The following is a 26,336-nucleotide window of genomic DNA, read 5'->3' as shown; positions in this document are numbered from 1 at the left end:
GATCAGACAGAGTTATTGGGAGATAATCCCAAAACAAATACATGGAAACATGTCCATTGGTAGACCATGTAGGAAAAGAACAGAGGAACTGCTTCATATGGGCAGCAATAAACTGACAACGTTAACAGGAATTTTGACCGGGCATGCACCAGTAAGAGAATTCCTGAATAAAATAGGCATTTACAATGAAGATCTTAACTGCAGACTTTAAGATAAGAAACTAGAAACTGTAAAACATGTATTATTCGATTGCGAGGCGTTGGACCGTAAAAGATAAAAACTGTATGGCCAACCAAGGACCCTGGTATATTTAGGACACACCAAGCAAAAAACTTCTATAGGGTACAATTTGGAACAGACAAAGCTACTAAGTACCTACTAAGAATAATTTGTAAGTAGGTACAGACTTAACTACACCATTCTATTGATTTTTAGATCTGCCAATTTCTGCCCCTATTTGAGAAAAAAATGGGGAAACTGCAATTTTATTCTAGTCAGGATAAAGGGTTGGAAGAGCAAAATATTCATTTTTCATAATGTCTAAAGAATTGTTGAATAGAAGTTAAAATTTTTAACAAAAAGAGAAATCAAACGATTTCTACTTAGCGAAACCGAATTCAAATGTTTACCACTGTGTTTCCTAAAACTTGCGAAACAAACAGCTGGATAAATTACTCGGCAAGGGAATCTAAAATTGCATTCCACATGCCGTTCATCCTGGTCAAAATTCGTCATGAATTCAGTTTCTGGTACTCCAAACGAAGTAAGTAATAAAATTTTTAATTTCAGTTTGTGTTCTTTCATTACACATTTTCGTTATTCTTTGAAAAATATCAATAGAAAAATCACTACTGTTTTGTTCATTAACTTTTTATGTATTTCTCACTATTTAATAAACTTTTCAACAGATGAACACTGATTATCTCCTCGTATCGTCGGTTTTGCTTCCTTGGTCAGTAAAGTCATAAACTATTTCGAGCAAAAAAAAAAGAGCAAAAATCTGAATTTGGTTTCGAGAATTAGTTTACGGATTTTATTTCGAGCAAGTTTAAATCTGAGTTTATTTTTAATATTTTGAGTCAATTAAGAAATATCTTTTTTTTTGATATCAAGATAGATAGGTAGATAATTTTCAAACATTCAGACTTTTGAAAACATTTTTTATAAAGACAGACGAAACAATTGATTAATGCTGGAACTATCCATACCAAAATAATTGACAAATTTGTACATTTTTGGTTTTGGCTAGTATCGCTATATCGAAGAAAAAATATGTTTCTTCCATTTCTTACCGTTCAAAGTGCATGCCTTCATGCATGTAAGTACACTAATGTACCTGTAATTTCATAGAGGCGCCGTTTCGCGATTCTGTGGCGTAGTGCTTCCGATAGCTCGGCACTAAGGCTAGAGTCCTGGCTATTTAGTTTGTCTAAGACAAATTTCAAGGTTGTGTCGGTCGTTATCAAAGTGGACTCTCTTCTGCAAAGAGCTTCTACAGCCAGTTTCACCGGTTGAAGAGTGGCGATCAACTCATTGATTATTAACTACTCGCCAGCAGAGAATTTTATCGCAGAATCAATGGCTATCAACGCTTTATCGATGCAAAGTTTTAGGCTGTAGAAACGTTCCAGCATACTGAGCAAACTGTTCCACCTGGTGCGCCAGTCAAGAATCAAACTTAATTCCTTGCCTTTCTCTTCCTTGACATATTTTTGCAAGAACATGTCGCCTTTGGTAGGTGATTTTTTGAACGTTTTAACAACTTTTCGTATTTTCATGAGTAGATCGTTGTAACGGGGAATCAATTCAACAAGACTCGCCGATGTTGGTTCGATTGTTACTGCCAATCCTTTTTCTATTCATCTCTGTCTCCATATCTTCATTTTCGTCTTCATATTCATCACTGCTTATTCTACTTCTCTTTGAGGTTTCTTTTTATACAGCACGTCTACTACAGCTAAATGAATTCCATGTGCATAGCACAGTTGTTGATAGCAAGGCATGAGCTTGCCAACTTTCACCATAACGGATGCACTGTCGGTTGTGATACCAATGGTGTCGGATTCAATCAATAAACCAAAAATTTTCAACCGTTCTGCCACTAATTCAATGCAGTGTTCGGCAGTGCACGATCCGTGAATTCTGATCAAACCTAGATTAAAATGTTCTGCATTGTGCAAATTGAGATTTATGTATCTGTGATTTTTTTGGGAGGTCCACTCGTCGAAGCTCAACGAAAATCTTTGTCCTTTTTGTTTTAAATTAGTAAATTCTTTTATACGATTTGCTTGGACTTTCTCTGCATACTTATAAATTATCGCTTTTATAGTGTTTGGAGAAGTTGGTAATTGGAATCCACTTTTTGCGAATAACCGTCTTAAGTCGGGTGAGGTACAAAATGAACTCTAGCTAAAACCATCTTTGCAAACCATCCTAGTAACCATATCTTCCATAGAATTTTCTCTTTCAAAGTAGGAATCAATAGTCTTCTTCGACTTTTTGCTCGGAACTACTTCCTGATTATCTTCATGTTTTGACGAGGTTGCTTTGGAGGCATTGGCTGCTGGTGCTGGTGCTGGAACTTGAAGAAGAGACGTTGTGTTGTATCTTTTTCAGATGTCCTTTTAAGCCTGTTGTTGAGCGGTTGCTAATCAACAATTTTCTTGAGCATAAAGAGCATCTTGCACTTCACCCCTCATCCAGTTTTGTGAAAAAGTCCCACAGTTTTTTTTTACATCTTCAAGAGACAGTTTAATTAATATTGGAGTAACTGGAGCAGCACTAAATCTGAAAAGAAAAAAAAATGACTGTGAAATAAGGTGTAGGTATAACTCGTCCAGATAAAGAAACAAACTGTAAATGGCAAGGGCTATCTGAACGTTAGCGTGAATGAGAAATCAAGAACGCCTGATATATGTGTGAGCCTTAGTCTTAGTGTGAGAGAAAAAGAATGACCACCGGCAGTCCTTTAGAGACTGTTTCATTATCTGGACGAGTTATGTTTGTTGAATGTTTTGATTAAAAAAAACTAAAAATTAAGCGGTTACATAGGTCGTGAGGGTATAAAAAAACGACTTTTTAAAACAATTATATCTCAAAAAGTAAAAATTATTTTTATTTGTAATTACGACAAATGAAAGTATAGTACTTGAAGTACTCTGAAAAAAAATTTCAACCAAAAATATTCATTTTTGTTAAATTCACAGTAATTTTTCGCCAACAGCATGATTTGCTGGATCCACCATATAAAAAAAAAACGCTGGATCCAGCTGGATTGCTGGATGCTGGATCTAGCAATTGCAATCTCTAATTCCAGTCAAACCAGAATTTGAAATTACTTTCTATAGCTTTGGTTTCGCTATATTAAACCCAAGTCGTTTGACACAGTTCGACCTGCATTTGACTTAAACATTTATTTCTATTCTTTATCATTGATCACTCATTCTGCATATTTCTTTCTAATTTCCAGAAAAGTAATATTTTGATTATATTGTATATAATCAATTTTTTTATTAGATAATAAAAACTACTATTGTCTAGATTTTTAGAAAATTGAATGATTCACATTAAATTTCGGACATAATGTTGTAAAATGTTCTCCTCGCAGTCTCGTAATATTTATTAAATTATAAATGATTGGATATTATTATGATATCTTATAGCCAAATTTGGATAATGGTCCAGCTAAGCTGTGAATATTGACGAAACATTTACCTGTTTTATTCTAACTAGATTAGACATAAACTTTCTTAAAACTTTTACGTAAATCTTGTCTCAAAACAACATTACACATTTAACGTCACCTGATGATCTAAACCGAAAAACAGGCAGTCTGCCATGAACGAATCAATAGGTAGCAAGTCCTACTAATGAATATTTGTAATTACTAACTCATTTTCAAATACCTGTTGATGAATGATACGAACCGTTGATCAAATTTAATGATGTTTTAATTTTCCGTCAAAAAAATTGGCAACAATGTTTTATGGTTGTGCCAATGCGATGGTTGGCTCATCTGAATATAATTCTATTGTAGAACGAAAAATGATGCAATGCATTAGGTATATTATTTGTTAGATGTCATAACAAATGATGGGATCAATAAAACAACTTCTGTTTATTTTGAATTTTGTTGACATGTCTAACAAGAGATTTATTTTTGTAACAGTGTTGTTAAATTTACAGTGTTGAACTAGAATTTTTTAAATTCGCCAATCTTAGATCTGGAATAAACTGTGGTGATGATCATATTCATCAATTCCGTTAAAAATGTAAAATTTAAAAGCATTCCAGGGATGTTTTTTATTATATTGAGCGATCTTTATTTATACGTTACTTTATCATATACATTTTATGGCGTGTATTTGCCTTACAAGTTTGTGGTCTGCTTGCGTCTTTAGTCTTTGTCCATAGTTTTTAAAATTTGGTCATGGCACTAGCCATCGACTAATGTGTGCTTTTTCTTGAAGAGTTGGTATATTTTTTCCTTTTTATTGTTCGTTCTCGCTCTAAATATTTATTCTTCCTTCAAAAAATTACCCCAAAGTTAAGTTTGTTGCGTTCTGCACATACGATGACCTCAATATAACAATTGGAGTCATCAGAAAGAGGAGAGAATATATTATGTTCAAGTTCTGTTCTTTCGCATTGGGTATGTAAATCCCCATAGAAATAATAAGCAAGACGATCGTATGAAATTCTATTTAAAAATAAGTAAAATCAATAAACAAATTACATACATTGAATTACAACAAATCCTTTATATTTAACCGTTTGTCTCCGGATGAAATCATAACAGGAATATGCTAAAATATGATACGACGGGCAATACCAAAGTCAATGGAATAGAATACTTTTGTGTAATATAAAGGTAAACGAACCAAACAATATTATAAGTTACATACAATTAAACTATGCAGTAAATACGCTAAAATTATTGTTTATATATATATATATATATATAATATATATGTATATATATTATATATATATATATATATTATATATATATATATATATATATATATACACTCAGGTGCAAAAAAATCGATCCATTCCTTATTTCTTATTTATTTGAAGTTGTATAATTTTAGAGACATTAAATTACGTATGTAAATTTAGGTGTACCCTCGTATACGAGAAATAAAATAATATTTTTAGTATTGCTTTTTATATTTCTTAAAACAAATTGGTATTTCAGGTTTTTGTCAAAAAGGGTCTGAAGCAAGTAGATATTTATTGAATGTTGTTTTTAATTTAACAACCATACTAGTGTAGCGATTTTATTTTCAAAACGTGTTATATTTTTATTTAATTATCCTTCCTAAATGTCTCTAACTCCGACAGATGCTGCAAGGGCGGTGACTTTAGTTCAATATGGTCGTAGCCAATATTATGCAGCTAAAATGTTGGGAGTTAGTCGATCTTCGGTTCAAAGAACAGTTCGGCGTTTTAGCGACATCGGTAACTTTACAAGAAGACCAGGATCAGGTCGTAGAAGGGTAACATCCGAAAGAGATGATCGATTTCTGGTCTCATCATGTTTGAGAAATCGGTATCTAACTTCAGTTGAACTGGCAAATCGTCTGAGCAAAGTGAGAAATGTGGATGTAAGCAGATGGACAGTTCGTCGACGACTTGTAGAAGGTAATTTATTATCCAGAAGGCCAGCCCTATCTCCAATACTATCCATAGAACATCGCAGAGCTCGCCTTGCTTTTGCAAGAGAACATGAAACCTGGAGTGATGCAGATTGGAGCAATGTATTGTTCTCGGATGACTCCAGATTTTGTCTAAGGTCACCAGACGGCCAAGAAAGGGTTTGGAGAAGACAAGGAGAGCGATATTTTCAATGTAATATTGCGGAAAGAATAAATTATCGGGGGGTCTCCGTTATGGTTTGGGCTGGTATCAGTTCAGAAGCCCATACTGATTTAGTTATTGTAGATAGAGGTTCTATGACTACTGCAAGATACATAGCAAGTATTTTAGATCAGCATGTGGTACCTTCTGCTCCTTTCATTAGACCTAATTTTATTTTTATGGACAACAACGCGCGTCCTCACCGTGCTAGAATCGCCAACCAATATATAGAGGAGGTGGGAATGGTCCGTATGAACTGGCCAGCTTGCAGTCCCGATCTCAATCCCATAGAACATCTATGGGATATGATAGGAAGACGTCTTCGAGCACGAGTACCCCGTCCAAACAACTTGGCTGAACTTACAGCTTCCCTTTAAGAAATATGGGACCAATTGGATTAATTTGATATCCAGAGATTAATTACCTCAATGCCTAGACGTGTACAGGCTGTTATAAGGGCCCGAGGGGGAAACACTAGATATTGATTTATTATCAATGTTTTTCTTAATTTTAGAAAGTTTTGAATATTCCTGTATTTTTGAGTTTTGGCGTATGTCTCTATAAATAAATGATTTTTTTGGATAATCTGTAACAATTATTTTAATCTAACATATACTTTTACATATATACCTGATTTAAAACTAATATCTTGAAACGTTTTCTTTTTTCAGCAAATAATACCCATGGATCGATTTTTTTGCACCTGAGTGTATATATATATATATATATATATATATATATATATATATATATATATATATATATATATATATATATATATATATATATATATATATATATATATATATATATATATATATATATATATATACGTAAAATGTTCTTTTAAAAGCTCAAATCACTACAAAATATGAAATAGTTCAGCACACAAGATGAATTTTTTAACAATATGCATATACCAGTAAACAGTACTCGATATGCAGAAATGTAATTTTGGCAACAAATAGTATAAGGTGTACTTTACCCCATGAAATGATTTCAGCCACGATGGGATTGCTAGCCCTCTGGTTCGGTGAAAATTCAGGAATAAAAAAACTCACCTTTTTCACAAGACTCAAGCGAAGTTTGTGTGTTAGGACGCGCTGCTCTTAACTTCAAAAACGCATCTCTCTCATATGGCATATGGAACTCGTCCCTTATGTCAAACTCACGTCTTTGTTATCTCGCAGATAGCTCTTCTTGCAATGTTTAGCCCTTAAAACTGCTGTGCCCTAGTACACGCAATATCGTTTAAATATACTACGGGGAGAATCAACACTAACAAAAAGTCTGTTAATATTTTATAAATGTTTATATATCGTTGGGAAACTGCAACAAAGTTCACTTTATGTACACATTACATTTTAAACATTGTACAGTTTTGTTGGGTTCTCATGACTTTTTCCTCTTTATACCCTTCTCTCTATTCCCTTTTGGATTCTTTATTTTCTATTACTGTTTAGAGGCAACAATGGCATCAGTTTTGAATTTATTACGTTACTAACCTCTCTAATTTATAAACTGCTTTACTGTCTTTGAGTTATATTTTCCTTTCTTTTATTGCCTTAGTTTAATTGTATGTTTCTCTGGCCGCTTTGGTGGCCGTGTTTAATCTGTATTTCAGTTCCAGAGGGTGTTCAATTTGTCAAAATTGTACAACGGTTTTATTTCATTCCGTAAACTTGTCAGCAGCTTATACGTTTTTCAGAATACTAATTCGAATGGTATGCAACCAGGCCCGGACTGGCAAGACGTGCTAGGTATGCACCGTGCATCGTGGACATGCATAAATAAATATTTTTGAACCTTTACCCAAAGATAATGCAGCTGCCGTTTACCTAAAAACCTTTTTTTTTACCTTGCTCCCGAATTCGCCGTTTGATTCATTCATTGACAAAAAGATCAATCGAGTATGTTGAATTGCGAATGCACATAGGTCGATAATAACTCCCAGAATTTTCGATAATAGCTTAGATGCGACTTGCAGCGCCCTTGTAGGCCATTTTTAAGATTCGGGCGCCGTAGAATCAATGTCTACTGAATATGCTATAATCTTTCTGCGCTATAATAGTTACCTTCACTATACATATATGAGTGGGTGCGAACTGTTGCGCCCTAGAATCTTACATAACGAAGCCAGTGGGTACAGCAAATACCATCCTTACGCTTTAGGTTTTGTGGTAAAATAGTAAACAAAAACTGTGTACTTAATAAATGACACTCAAATCCTAAAAATGTTTTTCTTGTAAGCTGCTTGTTGCGTTAAAGTCTGTGATTTAAAAACCTTCGTAGAGTCCTAATTGGATTGCGTGACTTGTATTTGTGAGACAATCACCTGGTTTAAAGTGTTACAGCGAATTGTGTACTTTGATTTTATCTTTCTTTTATACATTTTGTAAGCCTTTTAGAAAAAATAATTCATAAAATATATAAAACTAAGAGCAACAATTCGCTGTTCATAGCAGGTGCGGTTTTTATTTTTGCTGTCCGCTCTATTTTTGATGGCGCTCTTTTTAAAAGATGTTAGAGCCACCCAATGGGAGTCTAAATATAGATAAGTAAATTAAACCCACATACCCCATGGGTTTATATTTGAGGGGCCCAAAAACATACCTAGATGTAGTACATTATGCCACGAGAGAGTAAAAATAAAGAATTGCCATAATCGCAAGTAAATTAACGACCGAGACGAAGTCAATTTAGGGTATTCTTTGTTTACTAAGGAGTAGCATAGGCCATTTTTGTCATGCCTTGGCGTCAAGTGGTCATTTTAGTTTTACGCGCAGGACCTAAAATGATTACTTTAAGTCGAGTCATGGCAAAAAGTAAATTAAAAGTACATACCCAATAATTGAAAATAAAAGAGTCTAAAAATAGTGAGTAGAAAATTAGACACACATACCCGATGGCTGCATATTTAAGGGATTTAAAAACACTACTCTATTATCACTACCTGTGAGAAAAAGAAGTAGGGGCAAAGCAAAGCCGGGGTAGAAGAATGGTGTAGAAGAAGACACGGGGAAGATAAACAGAAACGAAACAAACGAACCAAAGTAGAGAAGAAAGAAAATTCCTAGAACACGTAGGGCATCCTAGAACGGTTTCTTGATGATAAGTGATCATGCCTTTTAAACCGAATTTTAGATCTTCTTCTTCTTCTTAGCCTTCTGTCGTCCAGATTTGCACATAGGCCTCTCCCAACTCCTTCCATCGGTCTCTATCCTGAGCAACATATTTCCAATTTGTTTCGGCTATTCTTTTAATATCATCAACCCATCTCATATGTGGTCTTCCTCTTGGTCGTTTACTTTCGTAAGGTCTCCAATGTTGTATTGTAGTATTCCAACGTTGGTCTTTTTGTCTAGCAGGTGACCCGCGAAGATCCATTTAAGTTTTTCAATTTTTGTTGCTATGTCCTCTACTTTTGTTTTGGATCTTATCCAGTCGTTCCTCTTTTTATCTGACAGTCGTATACCTAACATTGCTCTTTCCATTGTTCTTTCTGTTGTGGCTAGTTTATTCATGTTTGCCTTGGTTAGGGTCCAGGTTTGACATCCATATGTCATGATAGGAAGGATGCATTGGTTGAACACTTTGCTCCTCAAATATTGGGGTATTTTGCGGTTCTTATGTATCCAACTAAGTTTTCCAAATCCTGCCCATGCTAGTCTTGCTCTTCTAGTAATTTCCGCACTTTGGTTCTCTTTGTCAAGTCTCAGGATTTGGCCTAGGTAGATATATTCCTGGATTTGTTCTATCTCACTGCCCTTTATAGTTATACGTCTGGGGTCATCTGTGTTTGTCATTATTTTTGTTTTTTTCATATTCATTTTTTTTTTAGGGCGACGTATTGGGAGCTGGCTGCTAGTTCCCCCATCATAATTTGCAGTTCCTCGAATGTGCTCGCTATAATCACTATGTCGTCAGCGAATCTGAGGTGGTTTAACTTGTTGCTATTAACGTTAATGCGATAGGTTGACCAATTTGTAGTTTTGAAGACGTCTTCTAGGGCTAGGTTGAAAAGCTTTGGTGATATTACGTCTCCTTGTCTCACTCTTCTCTTAATGGGGATGGGATTTGTATTTTCATAATGCAACTATGATAGTTGTACTATCATAGTTGCATTTTCATATATATTATGTATTAGTTGCCTATATCTCGAATCTATTCTACAATTATTAATAGCTTGTTCTATGATCCACATCTCGATACTATCAAACGCCTTTTCATAGTCGACGAAGGTAAGAAATACGGGTAGTTGGTATTCATTTGCCTTCTCTATCAATGTTCTCATTGTCAGCAGATGGTCTCATGTAGTATATCCTTTGCGAAAGCTAGCCTGTTCAACCGTTTGGTAATTATCCATTTTGTAGGTTAACCGGTTGTTAATAATTCTCATAAATAGATTGCATACTTGACTGAGCAAGATATAGGTCTATAATTCTGTAGATCACATTTGTCCCCTTTTTTGTGTAAGAGTATTACTAGCCTCTCGTTCCAGTCTATAGGGATCTTGCAATTATGGAGAAATCTATTAAATAGCTCTGTTAGTACAGGGATTGTTAATATCTTGCTTGTTTTCACGAGCTCGGCAATTATACCGTCGTGTCCTGGAACTTTATTATTTTTTAGCCAAATTTTAGATAGGATTAGAAATATTTCACTCTTTTTCAATTTAAATGCACGTTTTATTAGAGATTTTAATCAGTGTACATGGATTTTTGTCGAACGGTAATTCTAGAGTGATGAGTTTCTCGAAAAGTTTGTATATGGGAGGGAGTCATGGCATTGCACTATGCTACTTGTTCAATTGGTTTGCCAGCTGGTCACTGTAATGAATTACGCTTACTTCAAACATAACAGAAATGTGAATATGACGGTTGTTTTCTACAGTGCAGATTTATGCTTTTCTTTGCTCTTAGACCTTTTTTATAAACATTTTTTCATCCATAAGTATGAAGATTCACGTATTTTTAAAGACTGTTCATTCAAAAGTTTCAATCTGAATTATAAATGAAATATGCGTTAAAAATAACGGGAAAATGTATTATGTCAGATATATTTTTTGATTTATGCCTACACTAACAATTAAATAAAAATTACTGCTCGCATTTATCACTGAAGTAAAAATAGAATCACAACCCAGCTGTTCCTAGCACAAAAATATGTTTAGTATTTTTAAGTTTCATATAAAATGGATAATTTTTTGTAAATTAAAAATAAAAGGCATTGCAAGATGTTTATTTTAAATATAATTACTTTATAAGAAAAACATGATGGATATGCATTGATTTAAAAAATAAGAAAATAAATCGGAGTAGCTTTTTTCATTTTTGTTAAACTTTTATTCAAATTTAGCATTTCCCATTAGACTAGATAGCAGTATATAAGAAAATGTAAAAAAAATACTAAATTAGTCGAGTTTCCTTACTTTAATTTAGAAGTTGGTTATAAGTTGTCAAGTAACCTTGTTCAACCTCTGGACCAATGAGTTTTAGAGACTATGAAACGAAACTATCGTCGAAGGCTTCTCCAAGTGTTGTTGACCTAGTTGGATGGGGGAAAGACTGTGACAACAGTCCTTAAAATGATCACCGTTAAGGATGTGTCATGGTGAAAGCGAAATGTGATGGAAAATATAACGATAACTATATTGCTGAAATAATAGACCTCGCTAATCAGTTACCAACGGAACTGCTGATAAATGATGAATACGTCAACGAGTGGATTATGCAAGATCATCAAATGGAACTGACTGATGATGCAATCGCCGACATGGTTATCAACTCACACAATGTCACTGAGGATGAAGGATTAAAGGCGATTTGAGCTGCTCTAGCCTACACTGAGCAGCAGGAAGAGTCAACCCCTACCGATGTCCTTCATTTTTTCAGCGTTGACGCAACATCACAGCGTCAAAACGACGCCAGAAGTTGACCCAGAAATTTTTCAAAGACTTTTTTAAAACATGAAGATGATCCAGTACGTAAATGTTTTCCTATCTATATTACCTATGTACTCTTTATACAGGTTTACATACTAACTAATGACATACGTCACAACTTTTGAATTTTTCGTTTATTTTAAGCAACTACCCTATCTCCGCGGTATCCGAGTTTTTCGGTATTCGAGGTATGCGCAGTCCCAATTAGCTAGGATATTCGCGAGTCTACTGTATAATAAAATACAGGCTGTTCCATTTAAGAAAACTCAGAAAATACTCACTTTGAGTTTTGACCCACCCTGTATGTCAAAATTAAATATTTCACTATGTTAATAATTTTAGACAATAGTTCGCTATATTAAAAATCTTTTGAACACAAATATATTTTTTGATATTAAATCTCTACAATTTTACAGTGTTAATTTTGCAACGAAATCAATAAACAAAATGTACGAAATCAATAAACAAAAAGTGTAGATGATTACTATCTTTTAAATTACCTCGTATAACACTGAAAAACCTTATATTGAAAAAACGAGAATATCGAGAAGAGTCCAAAAATGTAAAAATATACAGGGCGCTCAATTAAAAAAAAGATAAGTCTGTTCCAACCTCTTAATATGAGTGGCCCCGTATATTTAAAAATATTTTAGAGTATGGTCCTCGCTGTGCTCTAACTTTAACCTAAATATTTTTTTTCGTATCTCTTACAATTAGTAATTCGACTTCCTCGCACGAATGCCGCACCCTGTATGTAAAGATCATAAAAACATTCATTTTTTTTTCAAATTAATAATTTAACATTTTTTAGAATTACAGTATAATATGAATTATACAAATATTATTAGTACGGAACTTTTTCCGGTGAGCCGGTAGGCTTAATTTAGCCGATTGCCCCACCCTGTTAACAATGCTGGATCCGCCACTGGATTACCCTTATATTTGTCTGTAAGATTAGTTAATTCTTCATTATCTGATTGTTATTCTAATAGTAGTAATAACAATCGTGATACTGTTATGTTTGTATAGTTTATTTTTATGAACGAGAGAGTAATTAGCATAATTTTAACTGGTAGCTCCGACCACTCCATGGGCGTGCTCAAGATTAATTGAAAAATTACTTTGAATAATTGTAAAAAATAAATGAATTATTTCAGTGTTATAAAGTGTTATGTGTATGTAAACAAAAGTGACCTCTTTTATCACACACTATATTAGAACGGACTGGCCTACATTAAAAAGGGTTTTAAAAAATTCACATTTTTTTTAATTTTTAAAAATTACAAAAGAGAAAAAGAGTTTTTAAAACCGTCTAAGGTATGTTAAATAGATGAATAAAAATATTAATATAAAACTTACAGCTACTTGTTACAAATCCAAATCAGATTCAGAAGATGAACTTTCAGAACCAAGATTTATAATAATTGGCTCGATCATTTTATCAGTAATATTGTCCAGCTTCCACATTTTTTCCTCTTCTTTAATAGTGTGATTTACTGCCTTTTCCCAGTTTTCAGGTTTTACATTATTTACGGCCTCCAAAAACAACTGTTTAACATCATGAATTTTAAAAGTGGTATTTTTTCTTGAAACTTCACTCTTTATCTGTGCCCACACCAGTTCAATCGGGTTTAATTCACAATGATATGGTGGGGATCTAAGTACTGACATTCCACGATTTTTGGCAATTTCATCAATTTCGTATTTTTTAAATTTTTCTTTATGAAGGGCACACAACGAATAAAGTTCCTTTCTTATAGATCCGGGATGGTACGTAATATTTTTTGAACTCAGCCAATTCTGCAAGTCTTTTTTTAACCACTTGGTTGTGGGCAGTCCTTCTATAAGTCTGGAGTGATAACTTGCATTATCCATTACTATTACACAGTTCTTAGGAAGAAGATCTATCATTTGTTCGAACCATTCTTGAAAGACATCAGCGTTCATGTCTTCATGGTAGTCACCGGTACGAGTTGATTCAAAAGTTAATAAACCACCTTCAACAAAACCGTCTGAACTGCCAATGTGTACTATTATCAGCCTGCGTCCCTTTCCTGATGGTGGGTTTAAACCAGTAGATAAGTTATTTACAAAAGCGTGCCTTTGACTTGTAACAGTTTCATCCTGCCAAAATTTATTTGGTGTATGACCCTCGTTGATCCATGTTTCATCAAGATAAAATATTTTTCTTTTTTGGTTTCTCATTTCCTTTATGGTTCTTAGAAAATGTCTTCTCCATATGACAATATCGCTTCTTTCTAATAAAATAGACTTTCTGGGATTCTTTTTCCAGCGGAAGCCTATTTCTTTTAAAAGTTTCCATAACGTACTTCGACTCATTTCTGGGTAATTCTTATCATCTCGAACTGAGACAAGAACTTTATCCAATGTTGGAAATTCTTGTCTAAAGAAGAATTCACGCACTTTCCGTCGAAGTCCTTCTTTAAAATGATATTCTATTTGAAATTTTGGTTTCCCTGGAGCATTACGTGGCATTTGAAAACTACCACATTTCTCTTCTTTAATAACTCTGTAAATCTTAGATTTCCCAACACCAAGTGTACTGCTAACTAACTCAACGGTTTCATCAACACTTTCACATAAACGTTTGTCTGTAAATGATAAAACAATTAAATATTAATGTTTTTTCATTAACTGTTAGAGGACCAATTTTTCGGCGTTTACACGGCACTTCCAAATTTTCCATAACACTAGTATACACAATAAACTGCACCTTGCAACTGAAGTACCTACTTTTAGTGAACTGTTAAGAATTTTGAATACGCCACTTGGACCTTCCTATATACAAAATGGAAAAACCCACTATCACATTTTCTGTGGAATAAGTTTAGAAGGTAATTATCTAGTCAATTACTGTCGTAGATTCCTGGAATTAAAGAATTAAATGTTTGATTGTTGAAACCCTTACTTCGTGGAATGCACTCATTTCAGATAAAATAAAACGTTTTATTTTATCTAAAGAATTAAACTTTATTTTGCAAATAGGTAGGTACTTATTAAACTTTTATTGTTTATATATAACCAATAAAATAAACATCTTACATTTCTTGCAAATTCATTAGTACCTGTTAACCTCCATCACTCCGACACTGGCAACCTTATTTAGGGATTAGTAAACCCCACAACTATTGTATTCTATTCTGCTCCAACCTTTATACCTGGTGGTCATAGTCAATTTAAAATTGTTACATATATTTAATATACACCATAATACACTATCATAATCTAGAGATGTTTTTCTTTCCACAGGTAGCCGGAAAACGTGATCCAGAACAAGAACGCGAAGCTCAGGCTTGGATCGAAGCCGTCACAGGAATGAGGTTTCCTCCTGGACTTCCATATGAAGATTGTCTTAGGGACGGTATTATCCTTTGCACATTGATGAACCGTTTGGCACCTGGAATCATCCAAAAAATCAACACATCTGGTGGAGACTATAAAATGATGGATAACTTGAACCAGTAAGTAAAATTTAATGTTGTTGTGCTAAATTTAAAAAATTATTGTTTAACTAAATGATAACTAAGCGGACATTTTTAATTTTAAAAATCTCTTAACCTCTAAATCTCTTAATAAAACTTATTTGGAATATTTGGTTAGTTAAATTGACAGTAGGGTAATGTTTATTTTAATTTATTTAAAAACTTCTACCACTAACACTAAAACACAATTAATTTATCACATTTATTTATTTAGCCGTTGTAGAACCACTACAATGAACAAATATTAATTTGTGACAAGACAGTTTCACTATTCATCTGGCAATTCTAGGAGAAGGATTCTTCATGCTATATAACCACTGTAATGAGGAGTGATCTGTAATAACAGTAAAATCATCACAACCTTCAATATGGCATCTATAGCATCTATTTCAATTGATAACAAAATTGCTAACAATTCTTTCTCAGTAGTTGTATATTTTCGCTGAGCTCTTGTTAAAGTTTTGTTAAAGTAAGCAATAGGATGTTCTAATCCATCATCTTTTTGAAATAAAACACCACCAACACCAGAGTCACTTGCATTACAAGCAAGATAGAAATGCTTGGAAATTCAGGACTTGCAAAAACAGGAGCTGTTATGTGGGAGTGACAGGAGTGAATGTCAGAAAGATTTTCAGAACTGATAATAGTATTTACTACACAAGTAGATAAATCTGTAGCCTTAAATGAAAAATTTTAGAAATCCCAAGAAAGTTGAAATAAATGAATAAAATCCATACATAATATCATTTTATGTGAAATAGAAGGAACTATTAACACTTTATGTGATTGAGTTTTACTCAATAAAGTAACAGGTAACCAAACATATCCTAAAGTACTCTGAATGTTTCCATCAGCAGTAGTGAGTTGAACTGAAACATCATAATTAAGTGCTAAATTGAGCTTTTTAAGTAAAAATAAAGAAGGAAAACCATTAATACTAACATTACTGCCACTATCAAGAAGTGCAGAGATTGTCTCATTAGTTATTACCTACAGAAATAGAAATATATGGTCTATTATTATTAGTATGAACATCTAGTAATGGAATAGAATTGAAATGTACCTTAGAATTTAAAGGACCACTAGAAGAAGGTAAAGTTTCAGATTGTACTGAAGAAAAAATGCATAAATTATTACCTCAATCAACCATGGGAGCTTATCGCCTATGGTCCGCCTAGCTCAGTATTTCAAGTGTGAGTTCGTCTTGTCTTAAACTAGGAATTATACCATGAACCCTCAGCTGATAGCAAATAAAACAATTATTAACTAATCATATTTTTATCAAAAAGAGGAAACAATCAACCCTGTCAATGCTTTAAAATGAATACAATGTGGATGATACTTATGGCATCGATGGCACCAATGGCTGCTTGTGTGGCCTCCCAATTAGACGGTTAGGTCTATAAATTCTTTAATAATGCAGCCAATATAATCGTGAATATGGTCAATAAATTCTTCAATAATGCAGCCAATAAACCCCTAGAGAATTCTGCAGACCATAAAATGAAGCTTATAATAATTTTTGCCTTCTTTTATAAATTTCAAAAACAGGCAAAAAATTATATTCCCACTACGTTAGAAAAGTTTATTGACAGAAAGTAGGGAGGAGACTAATATGAAGCTTGCACAGATGACATAGGACGTAAGCCTATATGGGAATTAGATTTTCTGTCAACATAGAACAGAATATTTAGTCTACCAGAAAGAAAGAGAAAGAAAAGAAAGACAGAGGGCACCAACTACTTTTTGAAGAAAAAATAGTAAAAACGAAGCTGGAGGTAAAGGAATTAATAAATCGATAAATAAATTAAAATAAACTCAACAGTCTTCCGGGTTAAACCACGTTGGTTATCATTGCGCTGAGTTTTCGACATTCTCTTCGATGTCTTCTTCAGGGCTTCCAAGGTCTCAGTCTCCCGAGCCCCCAGACACTACTACACTGATTACTAATCAATGCGTTACTTACAATACAAGTATTAGTAAGTTTTTTTGATTGTGCAAAATCCTGGATTCTTAAACTGCATTAACCTCTTAAGAGAGGCATAGTCGGTTCGGATTAAAAACTTTCTTCCACAGAACCTTAGGTAGCAACTCTACCTAAGGTCCTTACAGAGACTACGTCTCAGAGACAGCAACCCCAATTTGTGAGTTTTACATTACCGTGAAGTAAATCTTAACTTTAACATCCAATTAAATAATAAACAACCATGTAATACAAAAACCAATTTAATAACATTTAAAGGGTTTTACACCCATATATTTAGTGGTTTCACACATGTATACCAAGTAGCAGCACTGATGATGGAATAGGCATTCAGAAAACGTTCTTTGATGTATCCCGATAACCATATCCGACGTAGAAATCGAAACGTCAAAATAAACTTACTTTAAAGTAAAGTTATGGCTTATTCAGAGTAAAAATATTAAATTGTATTAGTATGCCACAAGGAAATAGCTTAATCACCATATTTAATTTAATGTAAAATTAAAAATATGTTCAATTAGCTGCAACTATCGGCAAGTATATTAAATTACTTATATTTTTATATGAAATAGTACATATTTCATAATATTTGTATACGTATATCAACGAAGGTATTCGGTTCAGGTGAGCAGTTCCCATCTATTTCTCTAACATCGCAGACACCACACGCTTTCTAGTTTCCTGATAAATCTAACGTATGTTTTCACTTTGATCCAACGTTAGTTGGTGTTAGCTAATGAAAATGTAATAAATGTGGTTAGTGGGTATCCTGGTTTGATCATTTGATGTAACAGAACCGTATCTAGACTATTGTGATAACCAACTGAGATGAAAAACTTTTTTTTTATCCATTTAAGAACTTACTTATGTGCCATAACTACTTAATAAAAATGGATTCAAAATTTTTTGTTGATTGTGCAAAATCCTGCGCTTGTTATTAAAGCACTTTAATTTAAAGACTTTTGAAAACGTCTTCAAAACCGATCAAGACTTTACGCCTAATAAAACAAAAATAAATAAATAACAGTGATGCTGTCAACAAGTAGAAACAAACAATAATTGTTATTTTCCGTAGAAATTCGGATCAGCAACAAATTGTCGTTATACTTATTACTTTAAACATTTTTTTTCTTTTCTAAGATCAATACTCGCTTACTAGCTAAAATTCTCTGTTCTAAAATGAAGTTTAATAATTTCTTTAACTAACGATTTTCTAAAATCTTCCATGGTTAAAAATTTCTTTGGCGTGTGTGTATAAATAACCCGTTGCAAACTAGTGATAAAAAGGTATAAACTATACGTGACTAACAAGTACCAATAACTACATGTCAAATTAATAACATAACATATGCTGAATGCATGTTAAGGCGGGTACAGACCTACAAACGCATGCGGTGAGCAGCCACAAATACACATACGTGTGCAAATGTGGACGGCGCTTACGTACCCTCTCGCCGCATCCGTTGCTTCTCGCGAATGACTTGAGCACACATAGTCACATGCTACATTTGCTCAAAGGAGCAAATGAAAGAAGTCCGTGGGTACAGGAAAAGGGTAATGCGTTTTTACAGTAACTACAGGGTGTCCCAATTCGGACACTTCCAATTGGAAACTTTAAAAAGATACTGGAGACTTGTGTAAGAATCCCCTGTGACCAGAAATCTTAATGTTATCAGTAAACGTTCCTTAACAGGTATGGCTTTTCTTAAGACTGTGTCGTTTTTCTTTATTACGGGGCCTATATCATTTAAAGGGCGTTTAAATTCTTCTACTGACATAAGTGTAAAATTTTGAAATTGTCCAGTATTAGGTTCTAACGCCAAATCTACTAGTAAATTGGACTTCATTTGTAGGGTTCTTCTTTTAAGTAAATGCGTCGTCCACCATCGCCTATTTTCCTTTGTTTTTTCTTTTTTAATGAACTAATAACCACAAATGCGGCACTAACCATAAACAGCTCCTCAGACATTTTTTCACGAATGGATGGAGCGCCTTGAGCACGCATACATATGCGGTGATTTCTAATTTCAACGAATGCTCTGAGCGCGAATGGTTTGGGTACGCACGCATATGCGTGGCTTCTCACCGCATGCGTGTGCTAGTCTGTACGCGCCTTAACAAAACAGATAACATACAGGACATAACAGTAATAAATACCTACGGCGTCAGTAAGTAGCGATTACCGAATGGTTAGAGCCAAATTAGAAATAAAACATAATAAAAATAGAAATAAATTTAGAAAAACTTGGAATATAGACACAGATAAACTAAAATCTAATACAGAACAATATAAAAGCAAGTTAAAACCCGCGAAAGTATTAAATCTAGATAAACTTAGCTTAAATGAAATCAATGAAGTCATAACAGAAGAACTATTAACTGCAAGCTCAGAAGTGGCAACCGCTAACAGACAACGAAAATCCAAAATAAGTGTAGAATCACAAAACCTGCTGAAACAAAGATAAAATCGTCTAAGACAAAAAAAGAGGCACTGCAGAATTTAAGGAATTAATGCAGAATCGAGTAATAAGAAAACAGATAAAAGAGGACATTAAAAAACATCAAGAAGACCGTATGGAACAAGTCATAGAGAAAAAACGGAAGTCTCAAATGCATCAAGCCAAAACTAGAAAGAAAAACATAATAACCATTAAAAATGAACAAGGACAACTATAAAAAAGTAAATCTGATATAGCAAACTCAATTGAAAAGTTCTACGCCGATCTGTATCGTTCCAGAAACGATCCCCCTAACTCCTCAAAGCAGAACTTGAAAAGGCAGATAACCAATCTCAACTCAGAAGTGATGCCCGAAATAAGCCACGAAGAAATAGAAAGAGCAGTAAAAGAAATAAAAAGGAATAAAGCACCTGGAAGCGATGAAATCCTAGCAGAAATGCTGAAGGAAGGCTCTCCGCCTTCTCTTCAGCAGGAAGGCGGAGAAGAAGCCATCACATATCTAAAAATACTATTTAATAAATGTCTATTTGAAGGCAACATACCCGAACAATGGAATACTGCTGAAACAATACTAATACTCAAAAAGGGAGACACCACAGACCTGAAAAATTATCGACCAATTTCACTTCTTTCACAACTTTACAAAACTTTTACAAAGATTATTACAAACAGAATAACAATTAAATTTAACGGATATCAACCAGTAGAATAAGCCGGATTTAGAAAAGGGTACAGCACCTGTGGCCATCTATATACTTTGAAAATCCTAATAGAAAAGTCTAACGAATACAATCTCCTATTATGTCTGGCTTTTATAGATTATGAAAAAGCTTTTGATAGCGTAGAAGTGTGGGCAATAGAAGAAGCATTAGTCAACAAACGGATCGACTCCAGGTACAGAATATTAATACATAATATTTACGAACAAGCTGAAATGATAGTGACATTGGGTAATGGAATCGACACAAGACCAGTAAAATTCAACCGAGGCGTAAGACAAGGAGACACAATATCTCCAAAATTATTTACAGCTGCCAGAGAAGATATCTTTAAGTCAACAGACTGGGAAAATAAGGGAATCCCTATTAACGGAAGATACTTGAACCATCTTAGATACGCAGATGATGTAGTGCTAATAGCCGACACGTGGAAGGCACTGAATATGATGATTGAGGAGCTACACACAGAATCCCTAAAAAAAGGACTAAAAATGAATTTCAGCAAAACTAAACTAATGTCAAATAAAGATGATACACCTATGATAAACAGCCAAGGGACAAATAGAAATGGGCTGGACACAACGAACGTCTTAAGGATGGCCGATGGAATAAAGAAATCGGGAATTGGCGGCCATATGAAGCCAAAAGACCACGAGGAAGACCGCAAATGCGTTGGAGCGACGATATTAAAAGAACTGCAGGACCAATGTGGAAACGTCTTACAAACAACAGAGATGAAAGGCCAGAATTAGAAGAGGCCTATATTCGGCAATCTGAATAGAGAGAAGGACTCTAAAAAAATATTATGCTGATAATACAACAGTAATAACTATTATAATTATAATATATACTTCTCTAAAAAGGCTTATGAATTCGGGAGCATACATAATGACGCTGCTATTAAGTATTGGAAAATCTGATAAAACAACAAATACCTCTTCCTCAGAATCAATTTTCCACTTTATATCTCTCGTCATAATATTAGGCTTCACAAATTTTTTAGGGCGATTTAAAACAGACTAAAAGAAAAATTTAGGACGAAATGTGTAATGTGAATGTATAAATCTAGCTTTGTTCGCTCTGTCTGTTCTTATATTATACAGGGTGGCGCACCGAAAACGAAACAGATGCATTTACTGGCAGATGATTCCTTTTTAAAAAAAAACGCTTGAACCCGTCGATTTTGTTATCGAGGGGGAAACAAAATTGGCATAAAATCACATTAACATTTGCAGCCCCCTAAGCGGGGGTGGCACCATCCCTGAAATCTTAAATGGAAAGGGGGGTCGAATGATCCATCATTTAAAAGGTCTTTCAACCCCCTTTACAATGATGTAAAATTTATGTACTTCAATTCAGTATTTTTGGAGATTTATTGATTTAAAGTTTAAATAAATCATCGTAAGAGGAGATCAATACATAGCAGCAAAGTTGTTAAAAAATAAAGAATGAACTGACCTGTCAGCCGAGTAAATGTTGAAAATGACCACCATTACTTTCCATGCAATAATAAAGATTTTGCTGAAAACGTTGCCGGACATTTTGCAATATTTGAGGAGTAATTTGATGGCACTCATTCACAATTCTTTGTCGTAAATCTTCTAAGGATGTTGGCTGAGTAGCATAGATTTTGCTTTTTAAGTAACCCCACAAAAAGAAATCCAAAGGTGATAAATCTGGCGATCTTGGGGGCCATTCAACGGCACCTCTTCTACCAATCCATTGACCTGGAAAGGTCTGATCTAAATAATGCCGAACTCTTAATGCGTAATGTGGTGGGGCACCATCCTGTTGGAACATCAACATATTCTCAACGTATCGACCATCATTCTGATTTTCAATTATATCTGTTAGCGCAGGATCTATGGCATTTTGCAGTAATTCCAAATACATTTCACCAGTCAAATTTCCAGGTAAGAAAAAAGGAACAACCAAATGGTCGCCAAAAATGCCAGCCCAAACATTTAATTTTTGTGGCTGCTGTGTGTGTACCTCATGGTAAATTCTGGGATTAGAGTCCGACCAATATCGACAATTATGATGATTTACTTCGCCATTTAAAAAAAAGGAACATTCGTCGGAAAAGCAAATGTTAAATAAAAATTGTTCATCGTTTGTAATTCGTTCACTCATAACTTCACAAAATTCTAATCGCTTATCAAAATCGTCTTCATTAAAATCTTGTACAAGGTGAATTTTATACGGATGAAAATTATGGGCCTTTAGAATCCGTTGGATAGTACGTCGACTAACACCACACGAAGTTTGAAATTTGCGGGTACTTAATGTAGGATCTACAATAACTTGCCCTAAAACCCCCACTTCTGTTGCTTCGTTCCTTATAAGATTTTCAATATTACGTTTTTTATTGGCGACTGATCCAGTTTCCCGAAATTTAGCTACAAGTTCTAGAACATATTTTCGGTGCACATTATTGTTCTCATGTCGCTCATTAAAAATTTGTGCTGTTCTATTAGCGCACTGATTATTTCCGAAAAATATTTCAATAATTTCAACCCCTTCTGCCGTGGAATATACCATGGTTAATTTATGTATAAAGCAATAAATGATATTTTAACAACAAAGATTGGTCAAATCAATCGCAAACTAATGTACTATTTCCTATTTAAAATAAGTACGTGGCATTCTCTACTTATGTTTCTTCAAGAAACAACTTTTTTTGTTACAAAGGACACTTCAATTGTTATTTTTATTATTAATAAACCATGGGCGTAGTAAATAAAAGCATTTACTTATCAAGAAAATACTTTTACTCAAATTTCTTCTGAAAGAAGTACAAACTAATTTGATGTACCTATTAAAGTCTACTTTAAACTTTAAATCAATAAATCTCCAAAACTACTGAATTGAATACATGAATTTTACATCATTATAAAGGGAGTTGAAAGACCTTTCAAATAATGGATCATTCGACCCCCCTTTTCATTTAAGATTTTAGGGATGATGCTACCCCCGCTTAAGGGGCTGCAAATGTTAAAGTGATTTTACGCCAATTTTGTGTCCCCCTAGAAAACAAAATCGACGGGTCCGAGCGTTTTTTCAAAAAAGGAATCATCTGCCAGTAAATGTTTCGTTTTCGGTGCGCCACACTGTATATTTACCTCCTAGCCGTTGCCTGTCTTGTGTTGTAATAAAGTCGCTATGAAAGGAAGCTTAGCGTTAAAAGTATACCTACATTATTTAATCCTTTGTTGGTTCTAAATATTTACTTTAAGTTGGATAGGGTTCTGAATGAAACGAATGAAAGTATGGTTTCTTGTCAATCTGCTGTTTCTTGGGAGACTGATGTTTACAATATATTTTTAATTGTTAACAAATGTAATAGGTCAATACATCATTAACAAATTCAAGTAGTCAAATACATTATCGTGGCTGCATGGATCAAGTTATCCAAAGCCATTAATTAAATAAGAAAAAGGCTTATCAAGTTGATTATATAAAGGGATCCAAACAAATGAAATATAAAATAAAGGATAGAAATAACTCGAAGTTAAATTGACAAATATACAAAGGTGGTGACAAAAGTTGTGATATAAATATGAATGTAAAAGTAATGTATATGAGATGTTGTTTCTGCATCTCATAAGGTAAGGTAGTGATGATAAGAAAACTGAAGGCTTTTTAAAATGTGAATCCACTACCCATACTCAAAATTCATTCTTATACTACTTTTTGTTTGTGGCGCCTTTCGAATATTGGGAATCATAGCTCAGTTGGGGTGCAGAGAACTATTTTTCCAAATTTCGGATCCATACCATTCTTATAGGATCAGAATTCCTTTGAGTTTGCCTGAAATTATATTTTAAATTAGTATTTATTTTTAACTCGTCATAATTTGGCCCCAATATTCAAGCCTTCTTCATTTTATAGCCGATATATCTTCCAATTACTTCCCTATTCAACAAATGCAGATTTTTTCTATTAAAGATCTTTTTTCTTTCTTTCTATTTCATAGATTTAGTTACATCAACTCTTTCGTTTATTGCAGTTCTAAAATATCGACAGTTTGTTATTTTTTAGTTTGGAATTCCATTTAACCCATACACAAAATAGGAGATATCTTTTAACAAAACTAACTCTTAAAAAGTTGAATGTGAAGTGCGAATCCAAGGAGAACTGTCTCAACCTGTTAAAACAAATAACGGGTTGCGCCAGGGGGATCTTCTCTCCTATATACTGTTTAATCTGACTCTGGAAAAATACGTATATCACAAATCATAACCATCTATTCCATATATAACAAATCAGTGCAGATCCTTGCCTATGCTGATGAAATCAATGTTTTAGAAAAAACGGAAAACGCTGTAAGGGAGGCGTACGTAGCACAAAAATGGATTTACTAAGTTAATAGTTAGTAAACAATTATATCGATAATTATAAAGGTAAAACTCTGCAAAACAATAATACGCCCAGTCAACAACATAAGGTGTCCCCTGTACTCTAACAAAAAGTAATAAAAACATGTTTCGAAAAAAACATTAAGAACGTTAAGAAGACAAAGCTTATGATAATTAGCAAGAAAAGAATAACAGAAGGTCAACTCTACGTCAATCAATGCCTTGTAGAAAGAGTGACGCACTACAACTACCTCAGCACCATAATAAATGAAGAATGGACCAACAATCAGGAGATTAGAGCACGCATCGGAAAAGCTAGATCCACCTTCAATCGGATGGGGGCCTTCTTCAAGAATCACAACCTCTCTTGATACAAAAGTAAGAATGCTGCGATGCTACGTCTTCTCTGTCCTTTTTCATGGTGTTGAATCGTGAACCTTGAACGAAGATATGTGCAGAAAACTGGAAGCATTTGAGATGTGGCTATATCGGAGAATGCTTAAGATCCCGTGGACTGACCCAGTCACAAATGAGGAGGACCTTAGAAGAATGAATAAGAACCGAGAGGTACTGAGCACCATCAAATCTCGAAAGTTACAGTACTTCGGACATATTATGCGAAATGAATCCAGATATGCTCTCCTTCAAGCCATCCTGCAAGGAAAAATATTTGGAAAACGAGGTCCAGGAAGAAGAAGATCTTGGTTAAAGAACCTCAGAATATGGTTCAATACAATATATGTGCAGCTTTTCCACGCTGCTGCAGATAAGATAAAGATTGCCATGATGATGATCGCCCACATTCGTAACGGATAGGCACATCATAAAGAAGAATGTCTATGATTGCCGTAAAGAAATTAAACTGGGTTAATTTTTCTATTCCTGGATTAACATATTATACTTGGAATGTACTGAATTAAAATATAGGATAGAAAAAAGAATATTCTCTGAAAGTTATATACAATAGTAGAAATAGATACATGAGCATAGTCCAAATATTTTTGATAGTGTGAAATGAACATCACCTAAGATGCAAACTTGTGGTTACACGACATAGGAGGATGCTCTTCTGTTAAATATAATTGCACTTATATGGAAATATACATATAAGTAATTTTTAGCTGTAAAATCAATAAAAAACTGATAATGGAATTTATTAATTGAGTGGAAAATTACTAGAAATAAAAAACAAATGTCATTCATAAATGGTTTATTTTTAATTTTCTCATAACTAATAAACAAATACAAAGAATAAGATACTCGTGAGAGTATTTTGTGTATATTGCACGGTTTTTTTACTATTTTAGAAGTAAAATGAATACACGTAGAAAAAACCTGTGGATACACATTTGTCGTTAAAAATTTTAAAAATACATGTTTGAAATGTAATTTTATTTTTAAAAAATAAAATTATTACAAATTAAAATACAGTATTGAGTAAAATGTAAAGCAAAAAGTAATATAACTGATTTTCAAAGAATAATTTTTTAGCTTTGGATGTTGGATG

At 33.8% G+C, this 26,336-nt stretch overlaps 1 protein-coding gene across 1 annotated transcript in view; it reads left to right on the top strand.

Moving 5' to 3' along the window:
* LOC140446044 (muscle-specific protein 20-like) overlaps nucleotides 1-26,336 on the top strand; it is a 120,194-nt gene that overhangs the window by 75,847 nt on the left and 18,011 nt on the right. Inside the window, exon 2 of the mRNA XM_072538551.1 lies at nucleotides 15,077-15,288. Within this exon, the coding sequence (XP_072394652.1) occupies nucleotides 15,077-15,288 (212 nt within the window). The remainder of the gene's footprint in view (nucleotides 1-15,076; nucleotides 15,289-26,336) is intronic.

This window comes from Diabrotica undecimpunctata, chromosome 7, assembly GCF_040954645.1.
Source record: "Diabrotica undecimpunctata isolate CICGRU chromosome 7, icDiaUnde3, whole genome shotgun sequence".
NCBI classification, from domain to species: domain Eukaryota; kingdom Metazoa; phylum Arthropoda; class Insecta; order Coleoptera; family Chrysomelidae; genus Diabrotica; species Diabrotica undecimpunctata.
This window is presented reverse-complemented; position numbering and strand designations above follow the sequence as displayed.